Here is a 27,043-nt window from a genome sequence, read left to right as displayed (position 1 = left end):
GCATCAGCAAGTTCAGACCGCCTCCCTCCTCAGGATCAAGTTAAACAACTTCTCTGGGCTGTTACACTTTAACCCAGACGGAGAACTTTAATTTAACCGAATCCATGATCTAACATCACCCATAGTGCAGCAGTGGACGAGTGTAATGTGAAAGGTAGTTGCAGAGGAGGACGCTCAAAAAGACATTCATCACCTCTGGGTTCCTCCTAAGCTTTTGATGTAACTGGAGCAAGAGAAGAGCCATGGGAAGGGCAGTGTTTGAAGTTTCTCTGATCCTGATTGCTGTGATGCTGATGGGCACTTGGGCCAAAAATGTAAGAGATTTCATTTTTCCTTTACTGACATAACACTGTAGAAAGATCTGATTTAATTTAGCTAACAGCACAGACTCTGCAAACTCTCCATTGGCTGTTTTTTCATTTGTCCTTTTTATTTCATACTGTTCACACTGGGGACACCTTTTTAAATTTATGTCAGGATAATGTTGCTTGTTATTTCTTTCATATTAGACTGCAGAAACTGGGTTAGTCGCTGAGCTATAATGGCTGATTGGTTTTATCATAGCTGTTTGCAACTTGCAACTTTGCACTTTTAAGCAATCAGTAACTTATTATGGATTTTTTTAGATTAATGCTGTTTAGTAAAACTTTACCTTTCTCTTTCTCCCAGGTCTCACACACACATCCACTAAATCACTGTTTATGGGAGAATAGCATCACTCTGTAACAGTGTGTTTCCTGTTGTGTACAGTTTTAGCGCCATTCAGTCTTCACAGCCTTGACTTTGATATACAATGCTGCTGTGGTCTGTTTGTAACTGTAATGTCTATGCTTAACTTCAAACATCTTGTATCCTGAGGAGATGCAGGTTTTTCGTACAGTCTGTTTGCACATTAACTTCATTGTGTACAGTATTCGCTTCACTTTGCTATGTTGGTGGGCCTTTTTATGGAAGGTCATGGAAGAGGGACAGGATATGGTAGATGGAAAGTAAGCAAAACAGAGGCATCCATCACCAGACGGAAATGTTAGCAGAGACATTTGTATATATTTATTAATATTGCTTTTCCTATACAAACCATTCTGCATATCACTAGATTGATAAAGAAACTAATGATAGAATAATGAAGCATCAGTTATAAGGTTGAACATCACAAATGATGAGGAAATCTACATTTTCATGCTGTTATAGCCATGACAAAACGCATCCCCAGCCTTATAAGACAAAGATAATAATGTCCAACTGTTTTCATCCGTAATTATCATCTCATGTGCAAGGAAATGATATTCATAACAGTAAAAAGGCCACTATTACGTGAGTTAATTTTAAGGTAAAAGAGAAACGGTTCCTCCTTTTTCGTCTTGGAGCAGTGTACTCTGGTTTATAGCTGGATCCCCACAAGGCTAAGATGAATTGGAAATTTAATGCATCTGAAATTACTTCATATTAACTGATAATGGTTCATTATACCAGTAGCCTATATCTGACCTATTATTTAGCCTACCGACAACCCACTGCACATTCGCACTGTATTTTATTACTGAAGCTCCGCCTTTTTAGTCTGTTAGCTTTACTGAACCATTTCCTCGGCTGATAAGCGGTAATGTTTACAGCCTTCAAATTAAAGGCAGCTGTAAGGAGGTGTAAACCTTTAACAGTGGAGAGTTATGAATGTTGTTTTGGCAAATTGCTCCCATGAATCCTCTATAAAAATCCTCCCAAAGGTAAACACTCTTCACTTTGCAAATAAATTCTTGATCAACATAATGTTTGTAAAAGTTGCAATTGATTGTGGAACAATTTGGATCAGTCAAATCAGCAGACAGCTTTCAGTAACAATAGCCTAATAATAATAATGAATTTAATTTATATAGCACACTTTAAAATACAGCGAATCTCAAGGTGCTTCACACAAAGGGCAAAACAATCACAACACAACGTTAAGGCAATTTACACAAGAAACATGCGGTGAAAAGCGTCAAAATGGGACAAATAAAATTATAGACAAATTACTTGCTGAAAAGCAACTAGAAGAAGTATTAAATCATAGTAATTATAAAACCCTAAGGGAAAGCTAAAAGGAACAGGGGAGTTTTAAGATCAGATTTCAAAACATCAAGTGAGTCTGAGGCCCTAATTGTTCCTGGGAGCTGGTTCCACAGACGTGGCCCCAGCGACGAGAAGGCACGATCCCCCATGGTTGTCAACTTTGTCAACTTAGCCTAGTGGTTCCCAAAGCTGTGGGGTGGACTCTTCTGTGGGTATTGAGTTATTAAAGGGGGTACACATGACTGTTGGGGGGAAATGGTGAAGAGAACAAAAGCTGAAGGAATCTGATTCAACAAGAAACAAAATAAGAGTGCTTTCCTGCTAGCAAGGCTGTCAAGATTCAGTAGTTTATGCTCAACTTGACTCGTTTTGTTACCACTTTCCTGATATGGCTACTGGTTGGTAGAAATTAAATTGGTTTACATTGGTATGTGGAATGGTAAATGGTAAATGGTAAATGGACATGCATTTATATAGCGCTTTTCTAGGCTTCCGACCACTCAAAGCGCTTTACACTACATGTCAGCATTCACCCATTCATACACTGATGGCATCATTTGCCCATCAGGATCTAATCTAAATACACACCGACGGCTATGCCTTCGGGAGCAATTTGGGGTTAAGTGTCTTGCTCAAGAGCAGCGGGGGATCGAATCACCAACCTTCCGATTGGTGGCTCTACCCTCTGAGCCACAGCTGCCCCCGAAGCATGGTTAATGGTTAACAATACATATTAAACAATGTTTAAATTTCTTTTTTTAGTGCGTGTGTAATGGAAAATCAAGGTGCCACTGTGAAGGAGTGAAAGGCAGCAGGGTGAGTAGATCATTTATTTTCTGTGTAAAACATCAAATTCATCAATGCTGGGGTTCACTGTGAAAGTATTCTGCCTCACGCAGTTTTGAAACCACTTCTTTTCACATAACTTTCAACTAAATAGTTTAATCTTTCTAGTCACAATTACTGCGATTCAAGTACATTACACAACAGGTCATGTACATTTACTGTACTATGTACCTGTGTGCCAACTCAATATGTTTTTGTAATAAAGATGAAATGTATAAACATGACTATATTATCTAATCTGAGTCACACACTTTTTTTTTGTTTTTACACCTGTGCTTTTCCTGCTGTGACATGGCACAATGTCTTCTGCGAAAAAGGCCTATTGTATTATTACTATCACACAAATATCATCATTAATTTAACATCTCTAAAGCAGGTCTCACTGATTCAAAAGCATTCAAAACAGACCATAAACCAGGGGCACAGTGCTACTGTCAAGCCTCACCATTGCATTAGAAACACTGTGCAGCGATTTTCACGCTCAAAACACTTCAGGTGCAGATGTACAGTGCTGCACTAGTCCGATCAGGTGCAGAGCCTAGATAGATCTTGTAAAAAGCATAAATACTGTGTCTCAACATCCTTCATAATTATTTTAGCCCTGTCAAGAGAAACCAGCTGTTTCATTTTAAATCAACTTGCAGTGAGCTCCAAACAGAGAGAGGAGAACACATGAAACCTCTTCAGTCTGATGCAGGTCAGCCTCAGCAATGGTCTGACTGGAGCCTATAGACTGTATATTACAAATTCATGGCAAAGAGAAAATAACTGAAATTGAATGAATGTGTCTATTTGCATGTGTCACAAATTCAAATGGACACATTCATAAAAAACTATGTAATATTTACTCAATTTGTTTATTAACCTTAAACTGAGATTAAGAAGTGAATAGTTTTCATTTTCACTTTGCTAAACATCAGTCTCATTGTCAAAAGTATCACCCCTGATACTCCTGGTCTTTTAATACAGGGACTAACACTTGACAACATTTCAACTATATTATTAATGTTTGCTGATGTTGTTACAGGTTTGTTTCCAGTAGTGATATTTGTAAATGTAGGAGTAAACAAACTTATGTTTTCAACCACAAGCTGAAAAATACAGAAGATGACGATTTTACATGTGTAAATCAAAGTCTTCAATTACGTATGTGAATATAACTCAAATTTACATTTGCATGGGCCTTAATTGCTGACATGCAGTGGTATGTTATTCAGCACCAGGTGTGTTATTTATTAAGCATCAATCTCATAGAAGTAATTCAACAAACATCCAGGAAACTGTGAATTTTTCAACAACTGCAACATTTACGAATGCAAATTTGTAAAATTTGAAATATCTCTATTGTTGTTTATTGTCATTTGTAGCCCATCTGCTTTCTTGTTCTTTTTTCTCTATCTCTCCCTCTCTTTCTCTCACATACACTCACATTCACAGGGAGATAAAGGTTTTCCAGGTGCTTCAGGTCCCCCAGGGACAGAAGGCCGTCCAGGATCAGATGGTCATCCTGGGCCTTTGGGACCAAAGGTAGCATTTCAGCCTGGCTCTCGTGGCTCTTATATTCTGTATAACACCAAATCCAATACTGTTGTTAGAGGGCACTCAAATTGTGTATCGACTGTGATGAATTACACATTATCCTTGTGTACTGAGACATCACTTTTTACTGCATCGCACCAGATCACTAAGATTAATTCTAAGTTGCTGTCTTTTGACAGGGCAACTCTGGGCCTGATGGACGTGAGGGGCCAAAAGGCGATTCGGTAACATTCAGTAACTGTGTTATCAAAGCTTGTGTCTGTTTGTTTGGTGTTTATTTGATGTCTCAGTGTGTGAAAATTGAGTTTTGTTTGAAATAACTTGTGTATAATATGTACTATGTGTATGAACAAAGTGCGAACATTGTGGTAGATCCAAAGTAACAGAGTATACTGGTTTTGTTACTGTCATTACAGGGACACACAGGCAAAGAAGGATTTGCTGGGACTCATGGTTTACCGGTGAGGTATCTTACTCTCTGTTCATCATCTGATTTATGTGTCAGTGTATGTTCCTGCATGTGTTTATAGATGCTTCTGCTGATATTCTCTTACAGGGTATTCCAGGTTTACAAGGGCCTCCAGGGCCCTCAGGGGCCCCAGGCTGCAATGGAACAGATGTAAGAAAATATTTCATATGGTTGTATGTTTTTCATGTGATAGTTTTTGCTTATCTGTCATATGCTCGCATAATGGAGCTTTGAGTAGAGAGCTTTTTCAATCACACTTTTTCTGTTGTGAAACAAACATGAACCAGTCTTTGCATACTTTGAACACATTGCACACTTTCAGGGAGAAGACGGACTTCCTGGTATTCCCGGGGCTCATGGCGATGATGGATATGCAGTAAGTTGTTAAATTATATTGTAATCAAATACAGTGATCTGATTTGTTACTCTTCTTATCGACTTCAGTCTTTTGTTGTTAAGCGCTGTCCTTAAAAATTTACTTCAGCTTTATCTCTACTTTACAGGGCCCACCTGGTCTGCCTGGACCTAAGGTAATAAAATGAATGCTGTGCCACCCACGGTCAGTTGTTTTTTGTATTTAGGAAGGGTGAAGCTGCAGAATTGCTCAGCAATTACTGCCTTTCAAGAAGTTTATTAGCAGGATCCTGGTGCACCAAGAAATACATGACGCTGCACTAGCAGGCGGCCTCTCTGCCTCCCCGAACTCCCAGAGCTCATTTTGTACCACGTCTATGTGGGACCAATAAGTTGTTTAAAGATTTTTTCTTTGTTTTGTTCCTTCTATCAAGTCCATCCTTCCACTTTTATTTGCAACAAGAAACATGTTCATTCTCAAATCTAATTGTCAGGACAAAAGCTGTTCATGTTTATTTGCATTCACAAGAGTGCTTGCATTGAGTGTTACTACTAGAGTATACAGTATAGACCTATCAGAAAGGAAGTTTTCTTGTGAACATTATTACCCATAATGCACTATACATTTACAGTATATGTTGCATAATTAATGTTGCACTACTTGTAATATGTCCACCTCACAGCATTACACATGTACAGTATATATGTACAGTAAAATCGTGGGCACCCATAGAACCCATTTTTCATTCACATATCTTAAGGTCAGAGGTAAATGTCTGTTTTTCCTCGCCAAAATGTAGCACAAGTTTGGAGCGTTATTTAACCTCCTTCCTGACAAGCTAGTATGACATGGTTGGTATCAATGGATTCCTTAGGTTTAGTCGAGTTTTATATGATAGTATCTTCACTCGAGCTTTAAAACTGAGCCCACTACAACCTAGAGATCGCAAGTTGCGTTAATGCGTTAAAGAACTTAGTGGCATTAAAACAAATTTGCGTTAACGCGTTATCATGTTAACTCTGACAGCCCTATAGAGTGCACATTATCTTTGTCTGTCTTTTTTGCTAAGCTACCATAACGGTACAATTTCACACTGGGATTAATAAAGTCTATTCATCCTTCTAGTTTTACCTGGATGACATCATTGTCATGGCCACTTTGTTCACTTGACTAGGTGTCAAACACAATTAGGGTTCACTATGAACTGGAACAAACACTCTCTAATTTCCTCTAAGACATCCCAAACAGTACTGTACTTTAACTCCTGGTGTACAAGTACTGGCAGAACAAATACCTTTGGGAAGGAAGTGTTCATAAACAACTACTTGAGAGTATGCACGATGAGGCCAGCAGTTGCAGTGTCGTCTCCAAATGAATGTCTGGATTCAGATGTTCACTGGGCGACTCGATTAGGTCTCTCGTCAGGCTCATTCTTAGCACTTGGGAGTGTGAGAGATTACCGTGCGAGAGTCCACTTACACCATTTACGTCACCATTTACACTTCTAACGCTGTGTTGTCATGTCTGTGTCATGGCCTCATTTGTAACCCTCGTTCTATAAGCACTAGTTGCTGAATTGTTGAATGACGAGAGTGGTTTATGTGGTCGTTTCATGGAGGCGACCCCTTATTCTCATTCTGAGCACATGCATGCATGTCAAGTGCACAGACACATAAAGATGAGTGATGAAGCCTGCAGAGCTTCACTGTGAACTAGAGTTACAATATGCAGTATTACTATGTATCTGTTATTATCATGTATTTTAACACTAAATGCAGTAGCTTTGAATGTTGAATGAACTCGCTTCCTCTATTTCACAGGGTGAATCTCGGGTATCGGTGAATGCAATCCCAGGGCCTCATGGGCCATCTGGAAGGGACGGAGAGCCGGTAACTATTTAGATTAATAATAATAATAGAGTTCTGTTTTTGCAATGTTTTCCATTAAAGTAATTATAAGAATTATAACACATTTTATTTAATTTTTTAATTTTTATAAACTTCACTTGTATTTCAGGGAAATCCAGGCTTCCCTGGAGTTCATGGACTACCAGGGGATCCCGGACGACGGGGCTCTGATGTGAGTTTTCAGTTTTTCAGTTGCCTTGCACCGAGTACATATAGCACTCTTGAAAAGTTATTATTTGATGCTTAGTGGTGTAAGAAAATATCGAGTATCGTGATATTATGTTTTGTGATATTGTATCGATTCTCAAAAACACTATTGATTTTTAATTCATAGTTTACATGCAAATATTAACCAGTCAATCCTTTATTTCATTTGCAAAGATATGTGCCCTCTCAAAGTAGTGCTATGATTTTGGATGGACTCTGATAAATGCAAATGCAGATCCCACTGTTCCGATTGCATAAAAAAGTACAAAGTTTCTCAGATTTGATGCATATGGTGGTGTGTTCTTTACACGACAGATTTCCCAAAATTAGATTTAGAAAATCGCAATATATCGCCTTACTTACAGTATCGCAGTATATCACGATATATTGAATTGTAACCCGTGTATCATGATACGTATCATATTGCCAGGTTCTTGCCAATACACCGCCCTAGTGATGTTTGATATAACTGTCTGCGTTCTTTATGGACAGGGGTTTCCTGGTCGTCCTGGGGCTCCAGGATCTAAGGTAATGCTACTAAATATGGATGAACACTTTGGATATGTGTGTACGTGTTTGACAGCTCATACCTGTGATAACGAATGTGAGTATTTACTGGGTGTCTAAGTGGCACAGAGGAAAACCACAGCTGCAGGGTTCTTGTTTTGTTCTGGTTCTTCAATTATCATAGTTAGCTGCCTGAGAAAGTGGAAACATTTCCTAACTGTTGCTTTAGTGATTATTACTGTTTGGCCACAGTGCTTGTTCTTTGGCAGGGCAGTATTTTGAAAGTGTGAACAGCTACATGTGATACGGTCTCCCAGTTTTCTGTGAAACTCCTTTTAGACAGTGAAAATGGAAGTGATAGGATGTAGTGTATGAAAGGAGGGGTAGTCTTTAACCCATCGGTGGGAGTTGGCAGCAGCGAGGATGGTACACGTGGGAGCCTGACCACAACCGAACTAGGAGAAGAATGCAAAATAAAGGAGTTTTTGAGAAAAACTGGGGGATTTATTCAAGCAAATTACAACTGCTTTCCCATCCTACAGGGTCAAGAAGGCATAGGCAGTATCCCAGGACCTCGCGGACCACAGGTAATTTCTCTTTTAGATACACTGTTACAGTAGATTAATATGGTTACATTTAATTATATAGCACATAGAGTGCTGCTGGGATGACGTATATTTGTAGGACAACCGGGATGTTAGAATCGCACGGGTTCCCTCAACAAAAAGCCAATGGGATTTCTCCTTTGGGTTTTGGATTATTGCAGAAAATAAGCTTTGAGGCAAACAAACATTTATGATACTTGTTCAGCACTTTTATGTTTTTTGAAGCATGAATGCAATCGGCAGAAGTTAAAAGCTAACGTTGGGCTATAAACGAACTGCACCGCGGCGATAAGCGTCAGCATACACAACGAGGCTGTAATGGCGGACGAGTCAGCGTGATGACGTTTAGTATCTAACTGAAAACCCATTCAATAAACCGTTTGACTTACAGACGAGGGAACCGGAAGTGCTAAATGCTAACTCATTTCCAGGTTTTAGGACTCATTCCTGCAGCACTCTATTGAAAGCACATTGCACCATTATTTGTTTTTCTTTTAACTCTGACCATTTCTATCACATGATTATAACATTATCTGTGTGGATCATGTCTTATTTATGTTTGAGGATGATCTCAATTTCTTTTTTTTATGTAGGGAAGACCAGGACCTCGAGGACCACCGGGGCAACCAGGTCGGATCAAGGAGTTTTTCACTGAGAGTCTTGTGTTAAAGGTACAGTAACAGACTTAGGTCAAATCACTTAATTATACAGTTTATTCCACAGAGTGCGGTTTCCTGTATGAGCAATGGTATTTCACTTCATCTTGGGTTTTTTTTGGGTTGCAACTGCTCTGAACAACAGTGCCTGTGAAGTCCATTTAAGACATCGCCAGTGCACTAAGGCCAATGGTGTCACACTTCACAAGATGGAACAGTTTCCACATTTTGCAGGAGCTGTTTGAACAGCAGGCTTTTGAACTCAACCTCCATTTAGTCGAGGTTCAGAATACTGGCCGGACGAAAGTGCTAATTTCTCTTTAATGTAAATGGAAGAAAATGAAAAGATCAGTTGATAGGGAAGCTGCTGACATGGCGATCTGAAAGTGTCTTTACAGACAAAGCTGTGTCCAAAATGGAAACTCCTTTCAGCAGCTTTCAGCAACATCAATGTGCTCAGTAAATGTCATTGTCGTTCATTATAGTTCTTGCGTAGATGGCCTGATGGTGGCACTAGAGGAAAGGTAGAGGAAATATTAGGATTCCTCCTCGAGGGACTATGAATGTCCACAGTCAACAACTAGTTGTTATTGAAATATCTTTGTCTATTTGGGACCAACATTTTGGACGCACTGACAGGCAACTGTTGTCATTGCAACTAATGAGCCATAACCTGAGGTTTTTGTCTTATTCAGGGTGAAAAAGGAGGCGGAGGAGATTTAGGAGATAAAGGCTGCAAGGGTGATCCAGTAAGTTTACACATTACACATTTTAAAATGCTGTTTTTAATTTTTTTCGATCTCCAAAGATCCTTCCCGATGCTTGTTCTGCCTGGTTAGTATTGTGTATTTATCTCCATGATTCCTGACCTTAATTCAATCTGTTCTCAGGGAGACCCTGGTTATGGCCAATACACCAAAGGAGCAAAGGGAGACACAGGACTGGAGGGTCCAGAAGTAAGATACTACATGCAATATATTCCATTCACCCTCATTGTTAAGCCTTCCTTTCTGATTCATACATATGAAGTGCAGCGGTGTCCCAAAACAGACATTTGCTGTGTTATTTGACTGTTGCACACACCACATGTTTCTCCCTGCAAACAGAGATGTTTCACCACTTCACTTGGCATTGAAGGGCCACCATTAACACCTTTCTGAAGAGAACAAATGACCAGCAGAGGGCATTAATGCAGCATTAAACTCAATGTGATTTGCAACGTTGCCACACAGGAAAATGAAAGAACAGAAAAGAAAGAAGGCCTCATTCATTGTCCCACTAATTGCAGGTTTTCACCAATCTTGTGTTTGCTTGTAAGCATGAGACGCGTTTGTTTACTTGTGATTTATATAGCAGAGTTAATGGCTTTGGGACAAATTTACTAGCTTATCTTAGTGTGTGCATGTGTGTTATTATTTAAAGTGTTTGGTTGGTTGATGCAGTGACTCCCTTTTTTTTCAATGGGAGACAATAAAAGTAACCTTAATCTTATCATCAATCTACAGTGTATATACACCATTTCATCATAATTCCATTGCCAGAAAATAGCTTCAGTCCAAGTTACAGTGCACAGTATTACCACTACGCCCTTTTAAAGGGTTAAGCTGACGTATTGAGACAAAATCTCATTCTGATTACACAAAGAGGTGGGTACATTTAACAACATTGAGAGCGCCCCCTAAAGGGGCCAACATGGTCCATAGCTGTGGTCAATCTGACTTCATTGGCTCTAATATTTTTGGAATCAATGCATCGAAGCCACCCCGACGTGACTGAGAATTTAAAATCTCAGCCTGACTTGAAATTCTGTGTGCCATGTGGATAGACAGATTTTTCCGTTTTTCATTTAACATGAAGACAACGGGGACATTGCAGCTGCAGACTCAAAACTTTGTTTATTTTTTATTTTGATGGCTTATGCCATGCACATGAACTCAGGCACCACTTTTGAGGAAGGGGCCTCTGCTAATCACATCTATCCAAATGTAATTAAAGAGCAGCCTCCCCACAATCCCAGCTGTTGATTGCTTTCATGATTACTGTCATGTAATGCCAACCAAAACAACTTTTTTATTAATGAAATGAATTAAAGGATGCCTGAGGCCCTTCATAAACTATTTCCCTTATAGAAAGCAGAACCTGCCAACCAAGTCCTCACTGTTGTCCTCAACTGTCCTTACAGGGAAAGCCAGGGAAGGATGGTGATCCAGGACGACCATCTACGGTACTGTTCTACAATGCTACAATGACTCATTATGTTATTATGTGTGTGGCTTTTGAATACAATATAGTTTTCTTTAGGGAAGGCCTGGCCCTAGAGGTGATCCAGGATATCCAGGGACATCAGGAGGGACGGTCAGTGATCTGTTAGTGCCAAAAACAATACCCAGTCTTTTGTTGGGGTTGGTATGCTTTGTATCATCATCACTCTTTGATTTTATACTCTAATGTTTAGGGTGAAAAGGGAGATAGGGGTCCCCCTGGTCCAGCTGGAGATGTGAGTTCATTATTATAAGTTTCTACTGAGTACTCCTGAACTTTGTGGTATTTTTGAAGCCTACTTTTCAATGTTATGACAAATTATTATTGCGTAAATACAGCTATTCTTGTTGTTCCACCATGATTTCACTGCATGCCTCAAAGTGGTTTTGTTTACAGATATTTGGGCCTTTGACTGAGCCGCTCAAAGGTTACCACGGAGATCCTGGTTACCCAGGCTCACCTGGGCTCCCTGGGCGTCAAGGTAGATGAACATATTGCTGTGTAATAATAAGCAGATTGAGACATAGTGAGATGAACAGCAAATAGATCAGTACAGCGAAAGCTAAAGTCAGTGTCTGCTATGATTGAGTTTTGACAGATTATATTGATGTAGCAGCAGTGGTGGTTATAACTCTATAAACTAATGTTTGCTTTCATCAGACTTGCCTGTACAGAAATAACACAAGCTACTATTTTTTTCTCAGGTATGGTAGGGTTTCCTGGACCTGGTGGACCTCCAGGTGTGTAGTGAAGAGGCTATTCTCATCCTATCTATCTATCTATCTATCTATCTATCTATCTATCTACCTATCTATCTATCTATCTATCTATCTATCTATCTATCTATCTATCTATCTATCACTCTGTACTGTATTTAAAAGCTACAGTATAAATAGGTATGATTTTTGGTTTCCCCAAATATATTGCTTACTTACTCACTTTACGTCACACAGGTCATTCATCTGGGGTTTATGTGCCAGGCCCACGTGGTCCCAATGGCTTTCAAGGCCCCAAAGGGGACCATGGGGAGCCTGGGGATATTTATCCGGGACTCCCAGGTCTAGATGGGGATGATGGGGATCAAGGGCCTCTTGGGGATCCGGGGCCACCTGGACAAGACAAAAGTATGTGTAAATGTCTTCCTTCTAAACCTTTAAACTGTTACATCTATTACCTCTATTACCACTAATAATACTACAAATGGTATTGCTTCCACTTTGAGTAATACCGATTCAAATATATTGATTACCTCAACAAAATTCTTGCATGGGTGATAGTCCTGTATGTTGTGTCTACATGGGATTACTACAAATATTGTCATCCTGTGAATACTGTTGTTCTATTTTAAAGCTCACTTTCGTCTCTTTTCTGTTATGTAAAGATACAATGTCTGCAGTTATTTTACAGTAATGCAAACAAACATTACTTTTTATGTAATGGGGAAAAAGTGCCAGGCTTTGTGTTTAACAAATGAGCCAACATTTATCAGAGACTACATGGTGAGAAATGTTTTATGTTGGATTCACATCCAAACTGTTGCAGTTACGGTATACGGTTGTCAGATTATTGATCAGTCAGTGAGTTGATCATTTTGATATCTCAAGTACCAACGAAATTGCACCAATGATGAAAAGAAAAAACGCTTTTTTGGTATAAAACCATATCTAGTAGACTGATGGACTGTTGTTGGTTTTGCTCGTAGCTCACAGGCTTACCAAAGGTCACCCAGGAATGAAGGGACTGAGGGGTGTGCCTGGACCTACGGGATATGATGGAACGTTTGGAATGAAAGGTGGGAAGCTAACTGTCATTCATAAATGAATTGTCACCATTTAAAGGACCAGTGTGTAACAATTAGGAGGATCTATTGGCAGAAATGGAATATAATATTAATAAGTATGTTTTCTTTAGTGTAAATAAGATTCGTTGTGTTTTCGTTACCTGAGAATGAGCCGTTTATACCTACATATCAGAGTCTGCCATATTGCATCGCCATATTTCAACGTGTCAACTTTTCCTGCTTGGGCCGGAGTCGATAACATTACTCGCTCCTGTCGCCACCACTCTCTCTCTCTCTTGCTTAACCACTCACTTCCCACGTACACACACTACACACTGGCTCCGCTCCAACTGGCTCTAGAGAGGGCCACTCGCTTTTTCGCGTCGGCCACCGTAGCTCTCCAACGCGCTTGGCACACGGGCGAGGCTTCAGTTGGTTGCAATTTCCTCACCTCACCGCTAGATACCGCCAGATCCTACACACTGGACCTTTAATCTATTTCACATTTATTAGACATCTCTTCTGACCTGCTAGTTCCCATTCATTAATAAGCTATGCTGGTACATGCAGTAGTTGGTACATAACAGTTAATGCTGCCCTTTAATGGACTGGAGAGAGTAAAAAGACAAGGTTAGGATGATGAAAACATAATATTGTGTAAATGGGACTCACTAAAATTATTCACATGGTTATTCTTTGTTCAGGATTGAAGGGGGAGGCCTGTTTTGAGTGTTTCGGATCAGGAGCCCCAGGACCACCGGGTCCCCCTGGCCCACCTGGCATCCCTGGTAAAACCATTCACTGCATGCAAACACACAGATTCTACCAAATCCGTCCTTCTACATTCAAATGCATTTTAAAGTTTACCTGGTTATACTGGAAAATATGAAATGTTTAAAACAGGAATAGACATTCTATATCTTTCTGTCGCTCAGGATATAATCAAGGACCAGGTGCTAAAGGTGATCCAGGCTTCCCAGGACCTGGTGGCCTACCTGGAAGACCAGTAAGAAAGCATGTCTTTAAAAAAAGTAGTTTGTTGTTGTTTTTTTTACAAACACTTGTAAACAATAGTTCTTCTCTGAAGGGTGGTATTGGTGTAATGGGATACCCAGGCCCTCCAGGACAAAAGGGAGACTCATATTCCTACAGCGCTCCTGGGTTAAAGGGAGAGACAGGAGACCCGGGACAGCCTGGCAGGCCAGGGCCAGATGCCCTCCCTGGGTTTCCTGGGCTACCAGGTCTCAAAGGCGATCAAGGGCTTCCGGGGGATTCGGTGAGAAGGTTTTGACAGACTTGGTGTCATTTGGTGTCACATGTTTATGTTTCAAAAGTTCTTAAATTCTCAGCCCCGTCCAACAGAATAATATGTCATTTTAGTGATTCTCCGTCTTCTCTCTAGTATCCCTTCCCTGGTGCAGAGGGAGACCGTGGTTTCCCAGGTCCACCAGGGCCTTTAGGCAGACCTGGACCAGTTGGCTACCCTGGGCCAGTGGGATATGGGCCTGCTGGACCTCCAGGAAGCACGGGAGATATTGGGGTAACTGGCCTGCCAGGACAGCCTGGAATTCCAGGTAAAGAAACACATTGACCAATACACAGTTTGACAGACATTTACAAGTAGATAGACAGAAATAATTATTTTTCTCTCACTCCTTCTGTGGTAGGCCAGAAAGGCGAACCTAGCCACATCCACACTCCAGGACATCCTGGACCACGTGGATTTAAAGGTCTGCCTGGTTCACCTGGAAGCCCAGGTAGGCATGGCTGTGTGACTGATGGATTTATTAATGGATGGATATAGAAATGGAACGGTTGGTTGGTCTTTACGTTACCATTCAATAGATGATGGAAGCGTCTCTCATACGTACCAACAAACATCCAGGTAATCACGGAGCACCAGGTAACCCAGGAATACCCGGTTTTCGAGGACAGAAAGGAGAAAGCGGTGAGGTGACATTTCCTGGAAGGCCTGGGATCCCAGGACAGAAAGGTAATCCATGTGCTTTTGAGCTCAAGCAAAAAAACACACATGTTTCTGAACACATCATACATGTTAGAAAATAATTGCTGAAAACAGAATTGCCTGAAATTTTGGCTTGATGACGAACTGGAACTATTAGCAGCATAACCCCTACCCCAATACTAAATAAAAACTAGAGGTCATAGCATCATTGGTTCTACCGCTCAATCGCGAGTTATAACACTAGGAGCCAGTGGTGTAGTGGCAACAGAAAATGTTGTATATAATGTAACGGTGCATATGCAAACAAACTCTCACCCGCGATTGGGTGTGGTTTCAGCACCTTCAGCGGACACACCCCCAGCATTTCAGAGCAGAGAATATTGCTTTTAATCATTCAAATTTGGCTGGATGGTTAATAGCACATGACAAACTCAGAACACATTTATTTTTTGCTTTGCCCTGACTTTAAGTTACTTTGAAAGTTTTTTGATACCTCCTTAAGAGAACAGAGAACAGCTAAAAGTATAATTAACAAGTCATTCATGTTTCTATCATTGTGTGTGTGTGTGTTGTTCAGGTGACCATGGGCAGCCAGGTCTCCCAGGCTTTCCAGGTAGGGGCTCGCCTGGTCGGCCAGGTCCACCAGGCCTTCATGGTCCTGCAGGACAAAAGGTCAGAGACACAAACAAAGCCTACCATATATACAGTATAGGCTACTCAACAGTAGTATGCATCTGCACGTGGTATATATAGTACTTTATTGGCCATTATGTGAAAGCAAAGTAAAAGGTAAAACTAAAAGTATCCAATTTTAACTTCCAAGGTTTACAGTTTATAATACAGATGCAGATGAAAAACAGGAAATATTAATTTATATTAAAGGTTATCGTTACTGTCTTAATGCGATGTAGTTTCTGTTACGGTGGGAGATTAGACATCAAGGGATCAATCGACATATGGGAAGTTTGATGAGAAGACTGATACCACTCTCTGTAAACAGTAAATTGCTACAATCTGCAGCCAGTTAGCTTAGAGACTCAAAATAGGGAAACATCTGGCCTGGCTCTGTCCAAAGGTAAAAAAAAACAACATTATTATTATTTGTATTATTATAGTATTTGTGCTAAGCTAACCGGCTGCTGGCTGTGGCTTTATATTCATCATACGGACATGGGAGTGGTACGTGTGACCCAATGGGACATCTGTTATGGAGAGAAACTCAGTTTGGTTTAAGAGGACTAGCAGAAAAGTGAGATTGATGACTTTATTGGCTGTACCTTTTAATTATTAGTGCAGAATAAAGTCATCACTAAAGGTGTTTAAGGAAGTAACGGTTTTCCAGGATGTCCACGACATTTGGTAGTATTTCACTGGGGGTCTTTAAAATAGATTTTGTGTCTTTGAAGCACTTTTTGCTGCCATAAATTATGTATAGAATATAATAAAAGTTCACCCCTGAAAGGAATTGAATTGAGCGTGAATGTTAAGGACTCAGCAGTAACAGACAGCTGTTTCAGTACCACGGACAGCTCCCACTGACCTCTATGCAGATCTTAGTTTTCTACTGTGTGTTCTACTGTAAAGTGTAAAGTCATGATAGACAAATAGCAGAACACTAACACAATGCCGTACTGCAAGAACATTGAAATATGTGAATATAGATAAATAGATAATATGCTGTATATTTGTGATCATCAGGGTGACGGTGGCCCTGGATACCCAGGTTTCCCAGGACCTCCAGGGCCTCCAGGAGCAGACGGAGATCAGGGGCCTGTAGGAGATCCTGGGAACCCTGGCCTACCTGGGAACCCAGGACTGAATGGCAACCCTGGTTTTTCTGGAGAAAAGGGTACAGTACTCATAACTCAAATATAACACTGTAGCCCGCAGACAGAGAGAAATACATAATGAGACACATGTTCATCTATTTACTGCTTTCTTCCATGTTACATACAGGAAGTAAAGGTGCCTTAGGCCCCCCAGGACTACCTGGTAGTAAGGATTCATGTAAAGCTTTACCTGGACCGAGTGGACCACAAGGACCAGATGGTTATCCAGGACATCCAGGTCAGTGTATATTGAAGTCATGTGATGTACTTAACTGTGAACTCCAGAGGGACAATGAATGCAGAAGGTGAAAGACAAAAGAGGATAAAATGTGGACTATCTTCATCTTAAATCAACTCTGTCCAACACATTTAGACAGTTTCTTCCTATAGGGAATAATAACATTTTCACCATCCCTTAACCAACGTATTTTCTTCAATTTTGTTCTGTCTCCGCTCTCTCAGGACTTAATGGCTCCCCCGGTGAGAAGGGGAACCCAGGTTTGCCAGGGTTTGGTCATCCTGGGGCTCCCTGTGAACCTGGTTTTATTGGGCCATCAGTGCCAGGTCCACCTGGGCCTACTGGACCAAAAGGGATCAGGGGACAAAACGGCGTGCCCGGTCAAAAAGGTATTGTTTCTCTGACTAAAACAATCATGATGTTTGATTCTTTAATGCATGATAGATGTGAATTGAAGGTTTAACTGACTTTGAATACGTTTTAGTATTCACTGCCTTAACCATGTCGTGTATAAGAAAACAATATGTTCATTATATTGTAGAATATTGTATGTATTTATAGACGTGTTTTCACGTGTTCCACATTTCTTCAGGACTGAGAGGAGACCCTGGACCAGATGGGTTACCAGGATATGGACTAGATGGGTTGCCTGGAATTACAGGACAACCAGGCCCAATAGGTAACGCACAAATACAAACACACACACACACACACACACACACACCTTCACAGACAAGTAGATCACTGTACCGTATATCAACTGCACTGGTTTAACATAGAGAGGTAAATTAAGAAAGTTACAAAGTCCTGCGTCAGATCTGAAACAATGGTTGGTAATTCATTGCAGATGTATATGAGGGTCAGAGTTATGATGGAGTTAATGCCCCACATGACTGTTTACAGGTGACCCCGGCCCAGATGGAGCCAGAGGTTCCCGGGGTCCACCAGGCATAAATGGAGACCGAGGTTTCAGAGGTCGTCCAGGCAATCCACCACCACCAGAAAACGTTTTGGGGCCCCCAGGGGACCCTGGCGATCCGGGTAAGCTTTACAGTAGATTCTTCTCATAAAAGTGTTATTTCACAACCGCTTACAGTTGTTAACTCAAATATTTCAGGACATTTCATCCTCTTGCAAGAGTGCATGTGAAGTCATAAAATGTCGTATTTCCAAGTCTTACTGTTACTGTTACTGTTTAGTATAGCCTATGAGGTGATGATAATATTCTAACTGTACCTGTACTTTGTCAGGTCACCCTGGTCTATCTGGTGCCCCTGGAGATACTGGACCTATTGGACCAAAAGGGCAGAGAGGGATAGGTGGAACACCAGGCGGTCCTGGACAAAGAGGTTTGATACTAGCTTCACATTTGTAACAATACATTCGTCAGTATTGTGGTTCACCAGATCAAAAGTTTTTAAAACTGCATTTGTGTGCTGTGTGTCTATCTTTGTGCAGGTCCCCCAGGTGATTTAGGTGTTGATGGACTAGTGGTCTCAGAGGGAAGTCGAGGACCTTCTGGAGCTCCAGGAGACCCAGGAGTCCAAGGGCCTCAAGGTAAGACCTAAACATTATTTTAAGGCCATACACGCTTATTGCTTTCATACAATTTCACATCTCTAACCTCACAAATGAAAGTACAGTAACAATGACTTAATAGATCTACAATTACAGATTTACAACCAATTCACATTTTGACTTTTAATAATAACCATTAAAGGGTCACAATATAGGTATAAAAGATGATTTACTTGTACCCTCTACTGTACTGCAGCTGTAGATATAAAGGTCTCTTTCAATGTACCTTACCTAAAATAGATGTGTGGTTTAACCCTCACAGGCCTAAAGGGAATAAAAGGAGATCAAGGAATCCTTGGAGGGCCAGGTCCAGATGGTGCACAAGGTCCAACTGGTAACAAAGGAGTTAATGGCGAGCCAAATTACTATGGATATGGACGGCCTGGACCAGTAGGACAAAAGGTACCGATCTAAAAAAATCTTTGTAACAGAGTACAATCTAGTAAAATACCAAAATGTGTTCTGTTCCTGTCCTCAGGGTGAACCAGGATCAGTCAGTCCTAATGTGATGAAGGGTCAGAAAGGTGAACCAGGATCTTTTGGACCTCTAGGTTTACCAGGATACCATGGAGCCAAAGGAAACCCAGGACCTGATGGACAAAATGGTTACTACCACTGATCACCACAAATAAGGCAGTTTATGACTGTTGTATGTTGTTTGCTCACACTCAGTTGACCTCTCACCCCTCTCCTGTTCCCACCCTGCTATTCCAGGTTCACCAGGCTATCAGGGGCCTAAAGGTCGGTCAGATAGACCTCCAGGAAGCAAAGGACGGCCAGGACCTAATGGACCGGCAGGTAAAGTTCTTTGAACTACTTGTTTTTAAATCTTATACTAAAGAAGAAAAACATTTCACTAAATCAGTTAACAAATTGTTCTGCCCACAGTATAATCTTTGCTTTTGAAAGACAGGGGACTTGAGTCTCGTATCTATCTTCACTGCTGCATTTTATTTGTGCTTTCTTTGAAGTTTGACCTCAACTTAACTTGTTTCATATCTGTTTGCCTCAGGTCCCCCAGGCCTGCCGGGTGTCGGTAGTTATCCAGGTCCTAAAGGCAACCAGGGCCGGGATGGGATCCCTGGACCACCAGGACAGAAAGGAGACATTAGTAAGGGAAATGTCCTGTATGCAATGTCCTGTATGAACTCCTGCACATCCTGTATAATACAAACTTACAAGTATAGTTTGTATTTCCTTTATATCCAAACCACTGGCCTCTAGAAAAAGTGTCTCTTTTATAACTATTGGTTCCTTCAAAGTCACGACTGCAGCCAAAACTCACTTCCATCTCTCCTCTGTAGACGTAGTAGGAGGGACCCCTGGTAGGCGTGGTGACACGGGTCAACAAGGTGAGTCTCAGGTAAATGACATCATTGTTTTCAAGACTTGTACAAACTTGTGTCCTTTATTTTAAAAAGACATTTATATTTTCATACTTGCCGTGACACTGGTTTAGAAAACAGTCTTGGATAAACCTCAGAATTATGGTTTTTGCACTCGGACACTATTGAGGTGTCCTGATATAATCTCCAGATATTAAAGCAATACGCTCCACATGCTACAAGTCAAATAATGAAATTGGTTCAACATATCACATGTTGTTGTTTCTTATTATGTTGTCTCATTATTATTAAATATAGTCACTTTGTTTGTTCGTGTGTTTGTATAATATCAAACACTACATGAGGTTGCAGAGTTTTGCTTTACGTATAATGGTGCCCATATGAGTACTATTATGTACCTGTTGTGTTGCATAGCACAAAACACATTTCTAATGAACATCTTCATAAAAAAAACTCATCACTATTTGCACCATCGTGGTTTAGACCAAATAAACAATGATAAAATTATGATCTAATATTTTCGCCAACCAAAAACACCTACATTTTTAACTGCTAATTAGTCCTGTTGTTGAGATTAGTGCACGTCTATGTATTTCTGCTCTGTAGGTCCCCCCGGGAACCCTGGTCCTCCTGGCTTGACTCATGCAGGGGGTCCTGGACCAATAGGAGACAGAGGATTTCCAGGGTCACCTGGACTCTTTGGTCCGAAAGGACCACCAGGAAGAGAAGGGGCTTGTGTTCCTGGGTCCAAAGGAGACCACGGCCGTTCTGGCAATCCTGGTAGCCCAGGTGAGGATGTTCAGTACTGCTGGAGGAATTAAGGATCTCACATGCCCTTTTCTGAAAGTGTCACTAAATCAGACCACAATCTCAGGATTTTCTGCATAATGTACAAACTTTTAAAAGTGTCTTAAGTCCAAAAGATATTTTGACATATTAGTTCCTTAATTTCTTTGTTTGGTTCGCAGTTATCACGTATGTACTTTCATTATACTAAAATGACTCTCTTCTCTACTGTATATGTAGGCTATCGTGGCTTACCTGGCCCTCCAGGTCCCACAGTGCCTGGGTTAAAAGGAGACAGAGGGGATCCAGGTCTTACAGGAGGCCCAGGCTATATTGGACTCCGAGGAGATCCAGGCCCGCGAGGACCATCTGTAAGTGAGCCTAACATTTATCTTTTCAGGAACACTTGACAAATGCCTGACAAAAAGTCTTTACAAAGGATAATGAAGATTCAAGCCCAACGTTCCGCATTCATATTTGTATTTAACAAAGGAGTTGTGATTTTATTTTCATGTATACATTTTTAAAACTTGTTAAAAATGCACTCAGCACACACTAACAAGGTCAGAATCTCTTTAAACAATGTGCCTTTTCTTTCAGCAGAATAATCGGGATGAGATTACATTTAAGCATCATCTGCAGTTACATCACGTCTGAGTCTTCCAAATCCTGCTGCACTACTAAAAGTCTCATCTTTGACCTGTCATTGTTTGATTTGCCTCCCCAGGGTCCAAGAGGCAGCCCTGGAGGCCCGGGACCAAGAGGTGATTCTGGTCCATCAGGAATCTATGGGCCCCCTGGTAATCTATCATTTCAACTTCAGCCTAGAGATTAGCTATTCTCTTTCAATTCCACCCCATGACAACGGCAGATCTGTCACCACAGAAGAGTAATGGTCATCAATTGATTTATGTTCCCACAACTGAGATGAATTACAAATGGAACAGAGAATAATAAGATTTATGAGGATTCATTTCACTTTTCCTCTGTGATATGGAGATGGAATTTATGCAATAGTGTGTGTTGACAAGCTAATTCACTTGAAATCTTTTTATGACCTGTGTGTTTTAGGTGGCAAGGGAGACCCTGGATACAACCCAGGCCCTCCTGGTCCACCTGGGCTGAAAGGTTTTCCTGGACGACCTGGTGCGGCAAAAGTTTGTCTTACTACTGTTCAAAATAAACAGGAATAATCCTGAACCCTGTTAATACTTTCCAGCCTGAATACACTTCTACATCTTAACAGACAATCAGTTATGACGTGCTAAAAATGCTAAATGCTCCTGCTCTGTCACTACAGGCTTCAAAGGTGTACCAGCATTTGGCAAGGTGATATATGAACCAGGACCTCCTGGCGCACCTGGTCCCCATGGCAATCGAGGAGCCCCAGGGAACACTGGCCCATCAGGAACACCAGGCAAACCAGGTCCAACATTTGATCTCAGCTCAGTCCAAGCATTGATTTAAAGATGTGCTACTATTTTGCCAAAGATACCACACCTAACTTTTTCAGTTTAATATCTTACCATTAACAAATACATTGAAACTCAACATCATTTAGATTGTGATGTCGGCTTGCTAAAGACTATTTATCTCTTGCCTGTTAAAACTATATCACACCATTTCCACCAAGCTTGCATCATGTGACACTGAATCTTTCTGTCCCAGGTCAGCCAGGCTTCAAAGGAGGGCGTGGTTCCGGCCGAGATGGTGACCCCGGATTTACTGGACGCAAAGGAGACAAAGGAGGAGCAGGACTGCCGGGTGTGTGTTTGTGTGATTAGATGATATGTTATGATGATAACAATAGTCAACAGTATGTGACCACATCATGGGGCATATGGGTGGTGCAGTGGCAAAAGACCTGAGAGAACCCAGGTTTGACTCTCTGCAGCAGTACTTGGCTGAGTTCTGCACTTTTGTATGTGGGTGGGAAGCCAGTGAGGGATTTAGTGGAAAACCTGAACCTTGTGTCACGCCCTCCCGGTGAAGTTCCTTGCCGGCATATGAATTCCATATTAGAAATACATAATTCAAGAATTCATATGCTAATTATGACAATTTCACACACACATTTCTAACAGGATATGAAATGATGAAGTGATGACATTTTGGACAGACAAGGATGTAAACTGCAACTTGACTGGTTGGCGGAGGCATACAACCGGGAGTTTTTTTTTTTTTTATCAATGATGTGTTTCCTCTGCAGGTCCAGAAGGCCGACTTGGAGACCCAGGCAACAAGGGTCCTCCGGGGTTGCCAGGCGGAGGTGGTCCAGGTTATGTTGACAGTTTCCTGATAGCCAGACACAGTCAGAGCATCAGTGTCCCTGACTGCCCACCTGGCACCAGCGTCATCTACTCTGGTTACTCCTTCCTCTTCATCAACGGAAATGAGAGAGCTCATGGTCAGGACCTTGGTAAGAGCATGGAGACCTTGATGAACAGAAATACTGTGCAGAGTCTGCATCTTAATAAACTTGCGCTTTCGATTGAGTCATTTTCTGACACTTCTGTCACTGTCTCTCAGGCACCATGGGAAGCTGTCTCGCTCGTTTCTCCACCATGCCCTTCCTGTTCTGTGACACAGAATCAAACTGCCGCTACGCTTCTCGTAATGACTACTCCTACTGGTTGTCCACTGACTCTCCTATGCCTGCCAACATGGTTTCCATCACAGGGGATACACTGGCCAAATACATCAGCAGGTGGGACAGGAGCAGGCTCACATATACACAGACTCATGTGTTTTTCCAGTGTAAATACAAAATACTGTACAGTGAAATACACATTTTGTTATAAAATACTATTTATTTTAATCTGAATGCATGTGTGGTTTAGGTGCTCAGTGTGTGAAACCACCTCCAATGTCATAGCCGTCCACAGCCAGACAACTCTGATACCTGAATGTCCGCGAGGCTGGGAGTCACTATGGACTGGATACTCATTTGTCATGGTAAAGAATTCTGTGTTATTTTTCTCCTGAGACCCTGGATCTTCTCGTATGCTATTTTCCATGTCATTTTCTTTCTTTGACCTTCATCCATTCTAGCAAACGGGTGCTGGAGCAGAGGGCTCCTCCCAGCCCCTGGTTTCTCCTGGCTCATGTCTGGAAAGTTTCCGCCAAGTGCCCTTCATCGAGTGTCACGGCCGGGGAACGTGTAACTACTACCCTGATTCCTACAGCTACTGGCTGGCATCCCTAGACCCCAACAGCATGTTCAGGTAAACTGTTCCCTTCTGTGTTAAAGGGATCGTTCAGGTGTTTTGCAGTGGGGTTGTATGAGGTACTTATCCATAGTCGACGGTCAGCACGCCCCCAGCTTGGAGAAGCAGAAGGGAGTTACTGCCGGAACTAAAGCAATGTACTGCTGTGCACGTGGCCGGCAGCAAAACGTATTTTAGCCACCTAAAAGAAAGGCCTACATAAAAACAATCAATATCAGTTGAGGTGTACGCTATATTTTGAATATTTTCACCTCTTTACCTTGCTGTCAGACAGCCCTTTCCAACGAGGAACTGAAGCCGTTGTATCCACTATGCTCTTGCCAAAGCCACCAGACTCCTTTCTTTTAAGTGGCTAAAATACGTTTTGCTGCTGCCCCCGTTCACAGCAGTACATTGCTTTGATTCCGTGCGGTAACTCCTGTCTGTTTCTCCAAACTAGGAGTGTGCCGACTGTCATCTACTGTAGGTAATACACTGACTATGGATAAGTACCTCATACAACCCCACTTCAAAACACCCAAACTATGCCTTTAACAGTCGTGGATGCATGCCATGAGGGATGCCTCTGTTTCCTAGTTTAAATCACATCATTCATAGGGTTGGGTGTGTCATGATGACATAAACAGCTGCTAATAGATAGATTAGATTAAGCCATTATACAGCGTATTCCAAAGCTTTACTTGTGATTTAAATTTACATTGTGTGTGTGTGTGTGTGTGCGTGTGTGTGTGTGTTTTGTTCTCTCCTATAGTAAACCTGTTCCTCAGACAGTGAAGGGACCGTCTCTTCAAAATGTCATCAGCCGGTGTCGAGTCTGCAGGAAACCATGGCAACCAACAGGTGACAAACGTGGGGACAATTAACATTCTGTATTTCCTTTTTCATTGCATTTGAAGTGTGAAAATATGAGAAACGCAAGATAAAACAGTCTTGGCGGTTTGTAGTGTATATATCTGTTTGTTAAACTGGTGCTTTCAAGTTATAAATCTGTGTTTATGAGTCTTAGCTCTGAATAAAATGCATTTCAAGCAAATTGCCAATCACCTTTAATGGCAGGTTTTATATAAGCTCTTGTGTATATTAAAATTAATGACACATTTAGTGAGTCATTATATCTTATAGAAGCTGTAGCATGCCACCTGTGTATAATTATTCCAGTGACATACTTGAGCCTCAAAAATAGCTAGTAATAGCAGTGATAAAGGTATTACTAGTTGTTGTAGTAATACTAGTAGCAATAGCAGCACTGTGCCAATTCAGATTTTACATCATCTTTTCTTTCATGATTTTTTTTCCACCAAGATATTCTGTTTTTCCTTAAAGGGATAGTTCGGGTGTTTTGAAGTGGGGCCCCCAGTTTGGAGAAGAAGACAGGAGTACCAGCACGGAAGCAATGTACTGCTGTGGATGGAGCCGGCAGCAAAACATATTTTAGCCACTTAAAAGAAAGGCTCACCTAAATAATAATCAATATTCGTTTAAGTGTATGCTATATTTAGTATATTTCGCCAATTTACCTCACCGTTGAGACAGCTATACAGTCTATGTTTCCGACGGGGAACTGAAGCAGTTATCTATGCTCCTGCCAAAGCCACCAGATTCCATTGAAAAAAAAATGTAATTTTACCTCACAGAACACGGGAGTTGCTGGTCGATCACTGTCTCGATCGGTTAGTTTGTTCGTGTTATTGTGTAAATTTTGTGAATACGAACTAACCAAAGTCACACAATAACACAAACAAACTAACTGATCGAGGCAGCGGTTGACCATCAGCCCCCCTTTTCTGGGAGGTAAAATTACAGGTATTTTAAATGGAGTCTGGTGGCTTTGCGAGAGCATAGATGGATTCAACGGCTTCAGTTCCCTCTTTGGAAAGGGCTGTCTGACGGCAAGGTAAAGAGGTGAAAATATAAAAAATACAGCGTACACTTAAGGTTATATTCATGTTTTTAGGCCAGCCTTTCTTTTAGGTGGCTAAAATATGTTTTGCTACCGGCCACGTCCACAGCAGTACATTGGTTTGCTTCCGTGTTGTACCTCCTGTCTGCTTCTCCAAACTTGGGGCGTGCCAACTGTTATCTACTGTAGGTAATACACTGACTATGGATAAGTACCTCATATAATCCCACTTCAAAACACCCAAACTATCCATTTAAATGCTTGCAAATACTTGCCTAGATTGTGAACATGTATACCTTCATTGATGAAAGCAGAACACCTACTCTGCCTATGTTGCCATGTCCTTACAGTTAAAGGTGTCTTGGATAAAAAAACATGCACCAAATGTTCTGATTTGTGAAGACGACAGCCAGACTACTGAGAAATGATTAACCTGTGCTGATGTCAATAAAGGACGTATGAGGTCACAACAATAGATGACACACATGTTCCTGTGACATCTGGAGAGGCAGCATGTTGTAAATGTGACACTCTTTGCTTCGGAATTGTTGCGTTGTTGTTTTCACATGCAAATATTGAGTCATTTTGTGCCCTCACTCTAAAAACATTTCCTTCAATTTCAGCATGTTAAATGGTGCATGGAAAACCTTATGACTCATACAGCCTGCAACTTTCTCCAATCCATTTCTAAATTAACTGTCGGGAGGCTGTCTTTGTGGCTTCGGGACAAAAAAATGCACACTGTTTGCATTTCATCTTTCTCGTTTTGGTGAGGGAAATATATTAAAATAAAATACAAATTTTAAGAAATAATGATTGTTTGAATTGTATGTTAATCTGCCTGTTGATTCCACATGTAACCAGAGGTTTGAAAGAAGCACTTATCAAAAATAATCCAGTTAATTTTCCACTCAGAATAGCCCCATTCCTCTTATTGCTCTACACTATTCACTCAGAGAGGTATCAGCAGCGCTGTACATCCCTAAGGAGC

At 41.1% G+C, this 27,043-nt stretch overlaps 1 protein-coding gene across 1 annotated transcript; it reads left to right on the top strand.

Annotated features, from left to right (window-relative positions):
• Positions 1-92: 92 nt before the first annotated feature.
• On the top strand, positions 93-25,820 carry LOC119498379 (collagen alpha-5(IV) chain-like). Its single transcript, XM_037787216.1, has 52 exons — positions 93-314; positions 2,812-2,865; positions 4,333-4,422; positions 4,614-4,658; positions 4,851-4,895; positions 4,991-5,053; positions 5,226-5,279; positions 5,407-5,433; positions 7,079-7,147; positions 7,275-7,337; positions 7,865-7,900; positions 8,422-8,466; positions 9,078-9,155; positions 9,836-9,889; positions 10,031-10,096; positions 11,323-11,364; positions 11,442-11,495; positions 11,596-11,637; positions 11,799-11,883; positions 12,107-12,142; positions 12,356-12,526; positions 13,105-13,194; positions 13,887-13,970; positions 14,118-14,188; positions 14,270-14,458; positions 14,585-14,756; positions 14,850-14,939; positions 15,068-15,175; positions 15,726-15,820; positions 16,847-16,997; positions 17,105-17,215; positions 17,440-17,604; positions 17,808-17,894; positions 18,119-18,256; positions 18,466-18,564; positions 18,674-18,772; positions 19,056-19,195; positions 19,272-19,398; positions 19,508-19,591; positions 19,806-19,904; positions 20,098-20,145; positions 20,746-20,928; positions 21,166-21,296; positions 21,653-21,725; positions 21,997-22,071; positions 22,226-22,351; positions 22,594-22,689; positions 23,135-23,344; positions 23,455-23,632; positions 23,766-23,880; positions 23,977-24,149; positions 24,904-25,820. Exons 1-52 carry the CDS (start codon positions 243-245, stop codon positions 25,013-25,015), a joined length of 5,010 nt encoding a protein of 1,669 aa, XP_037643144.1. The 5' UTR covers positions 93-242; the 3' UTR covers positions 25,016-25,820.
• Positions 25,821-27,043: the final 1,223 nt, after the last annotated feature.

This window comes from Sebastes umbrosus, chromosome 12 (assembly GCF_015220745.1).
Source record: "Sebastes umbrosus isolate fSebUmb1 chromosome 12, fSebUmb1.pri, whole genome shotgun sequence".
Taxonomy (NCBI): Eukaryota; Metazoa; Chordata; class Actinopteri; order Perciformes; family Sebastidae; genus Sebastes; species Sebastes umbrosus.
Note: the sequence above shows the minus strand (reverse complement) of the source record. Positions and strands in the feature narration are given on the sequence as shown.

Excerpts from the sequence above, each read along its gene's own strand:
- LOC119498379 (XM_037787216.1), top strand. The coding sequence starts at position 243 with ATGGGAAGGGCAGTGTTTGAAGTTTCTCTGATCCTGATTGCTGTGATG. Across the intron at positions 10,097-11,322 it reads CAGGACTGGAGGGTCCAGAA|GGAAAGCCAGGGAAGGATGG; the intron begins GTAAGATACTAC and ends CTGTCCTTACAG. Across the intron at positions 14,189-14,269 it reads GTGGCCTACCTGGAAGACCA|GGTGGTATTGGTGTAATGGG; the intron begins GTAAGAAAGCAT and ends TCTTCTCTGAAG.